At 50.3% G+C, this 9,436-nt stretch overlaps 1 protein-coding gene across 1 annotated transcript; it reads right to left on the minus strand.

Annotated features, from left to right (window-relative positions):
• Nucleotides 1-4,430: 4,430 nt before the first annotated feature.
• On the minus strand, nucleotides 4,431-5,568 carry LOC125088845 (leukocyte immunoglobulin-like receptor subfamily A member 6). The gene is made up of 4 exons (XM_047710395.1): nucleotides 5,478-5,568; nucleotides 5,287-5,322; nucleotides 4,821-5,105; nucleotides 4,431-4,675 (listed from the first exon to the last, which is right to left on the minus strand). Exons 1-4 carry the CDS (start codon nucleotides 5,533-5,535, stop codon nucleotides 4,536-4,538), a joined length of 519 nt encoding a protein of 172 aa, XP_047566351.1. The 5' UTR covers nucleotides 5,536-5,568; the 3' UTR covers nucleotides 4,431-4,535.
• Nucleotides 5,569-9,436: the final 3,868 nt, after the last annotated feature.

A 9,436-nucleotide genomic window follows, 5' to 3' on the forward strand; every position in this document is an offset into this window, starting at 1 on the left:
CGTGAGCAGGCATTGTTTAGCCACAGGGAGAGCTCTCCAAGGACAACAGCCCTGTCAGCACCTTGGGTTCAGGCTTCAGCCTCCAGAACTATGAAGAAATAGATTTCTGTGTCGTCAGCCCTCCTCCCCCCAAACCCCAGTCCATGGTACCTTGTTAAGGCAGCCCAAGCTCATACAACTGATTTTTATCTCTTTTATCTTTTTATCTCTATATTATCTTTTATATAATATATATTATCATTTTCACCCAGTGCCATGGGACGAATTTGCTGTTCTTTTTCTGACTTCTATAGATGTTGCCTAAGCCCCTGATTTTCAGGCGCTCTTTTCTTTGTAATAATTTCATTCATAATTTTCCCTTTGGCCTGTAGCGTTTACTTGACCATTTAGTGAAACTGTGCATCAATGTAGAATACTTCCGTTGTCATTTATGTAAAAAAAAGTCTTATCTTCATTTGTGGTTTGCTTCTCTTGCCGCGGGTTTTTGGAAGGGTTTTGCTTTATGTCCGAAGATATGGAGCTGGTATTTTTTTTTATCTACAGCAGAATTAAGTGATTTCTAATGCTCCAGGATATCCTGCTTGCTTATGAGAGGTCCCCAGGCCAAGGGGTGTTGACTGAGTGTCCATGGGGTGGGGCTCAGGGCCACAGCCTCCTGGCGTCTCTACAGTCCCCTTCCTGGGAGCGTGGGGTCTGGGTCCTTCCTGGGCTAGTGCATGGGCAGAGCAGCACACTCAATGGGCTCTGCTGGGGCCTCCATTGACTGGGAGGAAGGGGGTGCACTTGTCTCCTGTCCGAGATTCAAGCTGTTCCTCTGGGTGTGGGTCACATCCTGGGGGTCTTCAGATGCCATGGCCTGGAGGGTGGGAGAATGGGAGTCAGGTGTGTGATGGGTGGGGAGCCAGGGTTCCGGGAGCAGCAAGGACCCACCTGACCATCCTGTTTCCCTTACTGTCCATTGTGTCCAGCAGTCCGTCCGACACAGGGAAGGAAGAGGGCCGCTCCCCCTTGAAGGCTGAGTGGTTCCCCCTGGGACACAGTCACCCCAGTGGACTCACTGTCAGGGCTCTGTTGGGGGAAACAAGGAGGGCGGCTGACCTCCACCTTGACCCTCTTCACTTACAAGTCCACCCGGAAGCCAAGGTCGATTTTAAGACCTAAATGATCACTTGGATGGATCCCCGGTTGGGACATGGTTTGCTTGTGTTTCTATCACCCAGTCTAAGACAGAGCCTTGCCAAACAGAGATTCCTCATAAGGATTTGTCACCTCCCTGAATGAATAAATGAACTAAGGTTGGGGGAAACTCAGTCTGTAGGATTTGGTTCAACCACTTCAGTCTGCACCCATATGCTCATAGACAGACAAATAGAGACAGGGCACTTGCCAGGTGGCCAAGAAGAGGACAGATCAGCACCCTGTGCTCAAGGAATTCATGGCTGTGGGGTAGGAGCCGCCCACAAACAAGGAAGCCATGATTTGGGGGAGGGGTAAGTGCAGTGGAGGGGACAGGGGAGAGCCTGCTTCTGTTACAACAGCTCCTCCACCCCGAGTGTCAGCACAGCTGGCCAGTCCCTCTTTGCTCCGGGTGGGGATGCTGTCCTACACGTCGTGGGATGTGCAGCAGCACACCTGGCCCCTAGAGGTCATTGGCAACCCCCTCCGAGCTGTGATGAACAAAGTGTCTCTAGACGGACTTGGGGAAGTACTAAATATCGAGGGTAAGAAAACTCTTCTGGGGAGAGTGGAGACTAGGCGCATGGGACATTGAAAGGCCCACTGGGCCGACAAGCAGAGATGGCTCACGGGAGCTTGGATATCTGAGGCTGGAAATAATTGTGGAATTATGAGCCTGGAGATGGTCCAGCTGTACCTGGGATTAAATAAACGTGACAACATCAAATAGGGAGTTGTCTCATAGTGAGGTCAATACGATGTTCGGGTGAGCTTCCTGCGGTTCTAGGAGACAAATGACACATCATTACACTCAAAGCACATGGTTGTGTAGTTCCATTGCATCTAAATCCACACAACCAGAGGGAAGAGAGTAAACAGAGCAAAAGCCAGGCTGAGGATCTCTGTTCATGGACAGACCATTCAACAGAGTGCCTTTGTGTGAATAAGAAGAGGCACGGTGCTCAGAAGCCACCAGTAGGGTCTTAAATCCCATTATCCCTATTGTGCAGTGCACAAACTGTACAACTGTCCCTGGCAGCATTGCCATTATGAGACATGGACAACCAACAGTTCAAAGGACCCAAAGGAGGGGACCAAGAAAGAGGGGCCCATGTGGTATCAGAAATACCCACTGAGACATGATGTCCCAGTAGCCTGCCTGTATTACCTCTGAAAGAGGGGTGAGGTCAGATGTTGCCGAGCTGAGGGATAGGATGGTAGAGAAATAGCCCATGGATTTAGCCAATGAACAAGGCTGTGCTGTTCTTTCTGTTTTGGTGCCATATTTTGGCAGTGCTCTAAGAAGCCACTTTGTATCTTCAGAGTTGGGTCTCACGTCTCAGGTAGACCAGAGCTCCCCATCGTCTACTTACTTGACTTGCAGCATTTTTTCTGGTGCTGGTGTTGGACAAGGAGGAAGAGGAGAAGGAGGAAGAGCATCAGGAAGAAGGTCACAGGTGCTGGGATCCAGCTTCTCTGGTGCTTATGACCTTGGACACAGGGAAACCATGAATGGACCATGATGTCAGTTAACTGGGCGACTGCTGCATGTAGACCCGTGGTGGGGTCTATGCCATCATCACTGCTGATCTCTATAACGATCACGCACAAGAAAATGCCACCCCCACCTTCACCCATTTCACAGACAAGGAAACCAACGCTCAGAGAGATGAGTCCGGTGCCCCAGGTCACCAGGCCAGGAAGTCAGTGGCAGAGCTGGGATTCCAACCCAGGACAGTGGGTTCCCTGTGCTCTCCTCACAATGCCCACCCTAGTGGACACCTGCTTCTGGCTCTGGGCTCCTGCCTTGGTTGGAATGGTCCGTTCTGTTGTCCTCATGCACCCTGCCTTCTCCTGAGCCCCAGCTGAATGTGTCTGCTATTGTCAGAGGCTTTGGGGTGCTCAGAACCGTCCCTGCGTGGGAGGGACTCCATGCCTTCCTCACTCCCCAGGTCCAGCCAAGACTGGTCCTCTGCCCTGCAGACCCCACACTTGCACGTGGGGCCTGCTGCAGTTTTCAGTGAGCACATGAGGGAAGGGAACACGAGGGTTCGCACACCCGGTGGGCCCGTCCCGTGCAGGGCTCTCATTTCCAAGATCTCACCTAAACCTCTCAGCAAACCTATGAGGGAGACCATAGGGGACACGTTTCACAGTGAAAGGACTCATCTGAAATCCCACTGCCCAGAAGGGCAGATCTGGGATTTACATCCCGTGGAGCCCGACCGTCAAGCCCTTGCTTATTTCTGTTTGATTCTGATTTCTTTCCAGCAGGGCTATCTGGATACAGCCAGGCTGAGCACTGCAGGACAGACAGAGGAGCTCTGGGGCTGTCACCAGCATCACTGTCCTGCCCTTCCCTGAATCCTACAGCTCTTACTGTTCACCTTCCCATTCTGCAGTCCTAAGGCAGCATCCCTGGAAGGTCCGAAAGGACATGTCCTTGGGATCTGAGCCAGGATTCTCCCCTATCACAAATGGAGAAACTGAGGCCCCGATGGAAAGGGACCCACCCCAAATCACCATCTCAGGGAGCACTGAGACCCCGCCCCTCAATGGACCCCACCAGGTACATTGTCAACCCAGGACAGGGAGGGTGGCATGCTCCTCCCTTCAGCCTGGCTGCTCTCCGCCTAGCCTCTCCCTCTGCCATGACCACCCCACCCTCATCGACCAGCCTCAGCCCCTGGAGACTTCCCCCCTACATCTCTGCTGGACTCTTAGCCTCTGGGACACAGGGTTGCTTCTGAGTATCTCAGGGGGTCTTCGTTCCTCTGGGAGGCTCTCAGATTCCCCAGGATGGTCTGTACTCTTTCTGAGGAAAGAGGTCCCAGTGACGTATCAGCTGTGCAGTGGGGACCTGGGGGTGGGGCCTGGAGCCCCCAGAGGGTCCAGGGAAAGAGACAAGAGGAGGGTGGAGGGCTCAAGCTTCCCACAGAGACCCTCTCTAGGCTCAGACCTTCGTGGTGTATCTGCCCCAGGGCCCCGAAATCCCTTCTGCAGGCACCTAGAGCTTTGAGTGGTAGGCGTGTGCGGAGGGGCTGGTGTGGGAGGACAGTGTGGTCCTCATTCCTCTGAGGGGTGGATGCCCCTGTGAATGAGCCTCCCTCTAGCCCCTCATTCCCATCCTATGTTGGAGGTCTTCCAGACAGGGTCAGGGTAACCACAGGAACACAGAGGGGATAGGGCTGGGCTCCTCACCTGAGGCCAGCAGCTCCAGTGGGTCACTGGGATCTGACCATATCTGGGGGGTTGTAATAGCCATAGCATCTGAATATCCATCTGAGGCTGGTGTTCCCGGGGCCCACAGGGAACAGGGCCTGGGTCCCACCACGGGGGGCTCTCTGGGAGACCAGGCTTCAGGAAGGCTGGTGCTCTCCTTCCTTCATCAGGACAAACCTGTCAAATCCTAACCATGAGCCACACTGGAGGGTCACATTCCCTCCCGAGGTCACAACATGACTGGGCAGGGCTGAGAGCTGGGGTTTGTTCTGTAATCCTAGGAGAGGAGGAGGGGGTGGGTGTTAAATGGTGCTCAGATTCCCCACATTATCCCCAGGCTGGGCTGTGAGAAGGAGACACCTGAGAGCCCACCCCCTTCCTGAGGGCAGAGCCTGGGGCTGGGACCCTGAGTGGGCTCCCACCTGTCATCACCAGCACCAGGGGTTCGCTGAACTCTGACCAGCCAGTGGGACTGAGATAGTTACAGTGGTATCTTCCTGTATGCATAACTCTCATGTATCTGATGAAGAACTTGACCTTGTCCCTGGGCTCCAGTGGCTTCTGTCTGTCCCAGGTCTCTAACTTTCCCTCTTTATGCAGGTGGTACTCCTGGGCCTCCAGGCCACCCTGACACCAGATGGTCACAGATGTCCACCAGGGGATTGCAAAGCCTGGATCAGCCCAGATGGTGGGTTTGGGGTGGGTCCCTGGAAGGAAACAGAGGCTGGGACACAGACCTTCCCCACCCCCAGGTCCCAGCTCTGCCCCAAATCACCAGACGTGCCCCTCGGTCAGCCCAGAGCTGCTGTTCTTCATCCCCCACTGCCTGATGGGTGACCCCTGTCCACAGTGAGGAGGTAGGACTGAGACCCCTGGGGACAGACTCACCTGTCTGTGCTCTGGTCCTGGGGTCCACACTCAGCCCTGGAAGAGAGTCCCTGTGAGAGGTTTGCCCCGAATCCTAGCAGAACCCCTCCTCCCGTGAGCCTCCTGAGCCTGGGGTCTCAGACAGACCAGGGCCTGGCTGTGGGGCGAGTCCTTCCTGGACTAGGGTGTCCCCACCCCTCCTCAGATCTCACCAAGACAGAGCAGGACTGTAAGGGTGAGTGTCATGGTGTCTCCTCTCTCTGGTTCCATCTGTGCAGACAGAGGGACCACTGTGACCGTAGGACAGACAGACACATAGGGTGTGGCCACGTGGAGGCCAGTCCTGCCTGTCACAGGGTTGTCATATCAGCAAGATGTGACAACAGGAAGGGGAACAACCCCTCCCCTGAGCCCTGTTCTGGTGTCCATGATGGTGCAGGGGGTGGATCCTGAGGCTTCCTGAGATGCCCCATCCAGGTGAGGAGACTAGGACAGGTCCTTCCCCCCCAGGGCCCCCTGTTGAGTCTCCTTCATCCTCAGCATACCCCTGGGTCCTCACCATAGACTGGGACCCAAAGCCCCAGAAATGCTACAGTGGACACAGGTTCCTGCTGCCATTTAGAGCTCAAATCAGCACAGACACAGGTGTGTCCTCTCTGATCAGCTCACGTTGAGATCATGGTGGTAATGAACCCAGGGGAGAAATACAGGCACATATGGAAGGGAGCACAGCCCCTCTTCTGGCCCCAGAGTGTAGACTTTCTTTCTGCACAGGCTCCAAGGGCTTCTCTATTTTCCTGTGACATTGTCCACACTCCCCAACCTTCTTGGGAACATCCCTGTGAGACGCTCCTGGCTCCTCAGTGCCCCTTGTTTCTGGGGCAGAGCCGTCCTCTCCACCCTGGGGTCCTGTATGTAAGCTGTAGGGAACATTTATTTCAGTGGTGTGGGAGCTCTGATTTTTGAAGGAAAAGTTAACCTTTCTCTAAATATTCATCTATTATCCATTGCCTGTGTTTCCCAGGGTAATAACATCCTGTCTCCAAGTCTGTTTCCTTGTTTGGATCTTGTCCTGAACCCCACTCCTTAGGGTAATTGTGGGGGTCAGTGGTTCCCAGTTCATGGGAGGGGACTCATTACTGCTAGTTTTCAGAGAGGGATAAGAGGGGTTTTGTACATGGAAGGATTTTGGGCTCAGACTTAACCTAGGTGGATGTTTTTCACATCCAGTCAAGACCCCCTCACATGCTTTGTACCAATAAGCGCTACTGACCATATTTCTGAAATGTATAGAAACAGTCATATGCAGGAACCGAGAAATGAAAACTCCCCAGAGAGTCAGGGAACCACAAGAAAGAACAGAGAACAACGCTGAGCAGCTGTCAGTTTCCAGGACCATCAGCAGGTCATCTGGTAGAGGCTTCCACCCATGTGGACACAGAGAGGGACGCCAGGGTCCTCAGAGGCAGGCAGGGGCCAGGACTGCGGGTGAAGGCTAAAAACTGCAGTGCTCCCCAATGTGTGTTTGTGGACAACAACAGGGGTTTCTCCACTCACTGACTCAGGTCAGCTCCGAGTCACCTCCCCTATGTGTGTGTGAAACAGATTCATTGAAGTTTTTCTCTTTTGTGAGTGACTGTGAGCTTGAGGCTTGCATTGGACCCATTCCTGCCTAATACAAGCCTGAGCAGATGTGACGTTTGAGGGAATGGACACCACAGACCAGGAGAAGCTGCAGTTATCTCTTGTGGTCAGCCCGACTCCCAGAGCAGCCCCGGGAGAAACCCTTCTCGTATGAACGGGTGTATGAGAGGAGAATGTCCACCAAGAATGGACATCAGAGAGTGATCTTAACAATGGTTAAGTGCACGGACAATAAGCTACAGATGAATAAGAATGATCATACACAAGGAAATAGAATCAATAGGAGAATAAGAGAATAAAATTAAGCATATTTAAATATCTGAAAAAATGAAAGGAGATATTGAATTTTTGATGCAAGAATATGGATTGTGCCACAGAAGATTAGGCAATTCTTGAAACAATTAAGACATTTTAGAGTTGAAAAATCCAATAAACCAACACATTGAAAAAACTCATCCCATGAAGGACAAGACAAACCTGAAGAGGCATTTATAAAACTAGAGTTCAGAATTGAGAGATTTTCCAGAAGGCAGCATAAAGGGACCAGACGTGGAAATTCCCGATGTTGGGGAATAGAATGAGGATGTATTCTAAGTGTCAGAAGGACAGAAGTGAGGATGATGTCTGTAACAGCTGAAGAGATACATAATTGAACATTTTACAGAGACACCACTGAGTTTTAGGGTGCAGTCATATTTAGAAATGACATGTGTATTTTGACCCTTTGTTGTAAATGAAGGAAATGGAGATGCATTTGAGAAGGTAAGAGGATCTTTGCCAAGTCACCCCTCTGGCCAGGGCACAGTTGAGAGGGCTGAACTAGCCAACATGGAATCGGAGAACAGTGAGTGGGTGCCTGGCCTCTCCAGCTGTGTGGGTCTGCTGGAGACACCGAGAGTACTGAAGCAGGACCTCCAGATGGGGGGAGCGGAAGATGGGGAAAGAGGCAGATAAGAGTATCCAAGGGATTAAACAGATGTGGTTCCCATTGACTGCATTCAGGACCACAGCAGGAAGTCTGTCTCTGAGCTGTTGGGGGATCTGAGCCCAACACCCCCAGCCCCAGCCCAGGTGCTCTCTCCACTCCCCAAGTGCGAAAACCTCATTGTAGGCTGTGGCCAGATCTTTGTGCAGGCTCTGAAAACAAACGAGCCTGTGGGCAAGACAGAAACCACAAACTTGTAGCAAAAAAAAAAAAAAAAAAAAAAAACCACGAAAGTTTCCAGCAACCATCCTGGTGGATTGCAAGGACCAGAAAGGAAATACAAGCTTACACACTTTGTGCACCTGTATAAAGTTGGAGAAAGTGTCAGATACAAGCAGAACCAATGAAAAACATCTCCCACACGAAGACAGCCACTAAAGATTTGTGGAGTGACCACCACTTCAAATGCTAAAACAGCCATGGGAAACTCCAAGGAACACGAAGAATCAAGATATCAAGGACACATGTCATCACCAAGAGATGAGGACAGCCATCCCATAACTGAACTCAGACTTGGAGTTTTGCCATGTAGCTGACCAAAATTTCAAAATAGCTGCACTGGTGAGACTCATCGAGTTATGAGAAAAGAACAACAACATGTGAACCAAAAGAGAAGTTTAACAAAGAGGTAGAAAAAATACGAAAGAGCCAAACAGAAATTCTGGACTCGAGGAATTCAGTTAATAAATAAAATTAATGGAAGAAACTGGACGGCATCTACCACAGAAAAGAATGATTAGAATTCCAGAAAAGGGAGAGAGAGAGAGAAAAGGGGTGAAATCTTATGTAAAGAAATGATAACCAAGAACTTCCTAAACTCAGGAAAATACTTGGACATCCAAATTCAAGACTAATTAACACACTGAAAGGAAAAAGAGGCCAGCAAGAATGACTTGTCTGGGAAATTTTCTGGAGTTACGAAGACTAAAGATTAAAGAAGATTAAAAACTTTGGTCTATTTAATTTTTTTATAGTGTTTTCCTCTGATTTTGGAATATCAGTATCAGGATAATATGTAGTGTCTTCATCTGATTTTGGCATCAGGATAGCACTGGCCTTGAAGAATGAGTTTGAGAATGTTCCCCCCTCCCTTCCACTTTTTGGGCAGAGTTTGAGAAGGATTGGCATTCATTCTTCTTTGGATATTCAACAGAATTTGCCAATGAAGCCATCTGGTGTCCTGGGATTTTCTGTGGTAGTGGGTCTTTGATGACCCACTCAGTCTCCTTGCTTTTTATGTGTTTGTTCAGATTTTCTATTTACTCCTGATTCAGTTGTGGTAGGTTGTGTGTTGCTGGGAGTTGATCCATTTCTTCCAGGTTTTCTCATCTGTGGGTGCAGAGTTGTTGGTAGCAGTCCCTTAAACTCCTACATATTTCTGTAGGGTCAGTTGTAATGCTTCCTCTTTCAGTTCTGATTTGATTTGCGTTTTCTCTTATTTTTCTTCTTAGGTGGTCTAGCTAAATATTTGTCAATTTGGTTTGTCTTTTCAAATAACAAACTCTTAGATTCATTGATCTTTTCTTTTTCTTTCTTTCTTTT

Source organism: Lutra lutra, chromosome 17 (assembly GCF_902655055.1).
Source record: "Lutra lutra chromosome 17, mLutLut1.2, whole genome shotgun sequence".
Taxonomy (NCBI): domain Eukaryota; kingdom Metazoa; phylum Chordata; class Mammalia; order Carnivora; family Mustelidae; genus Lutra; species Lutra lutra.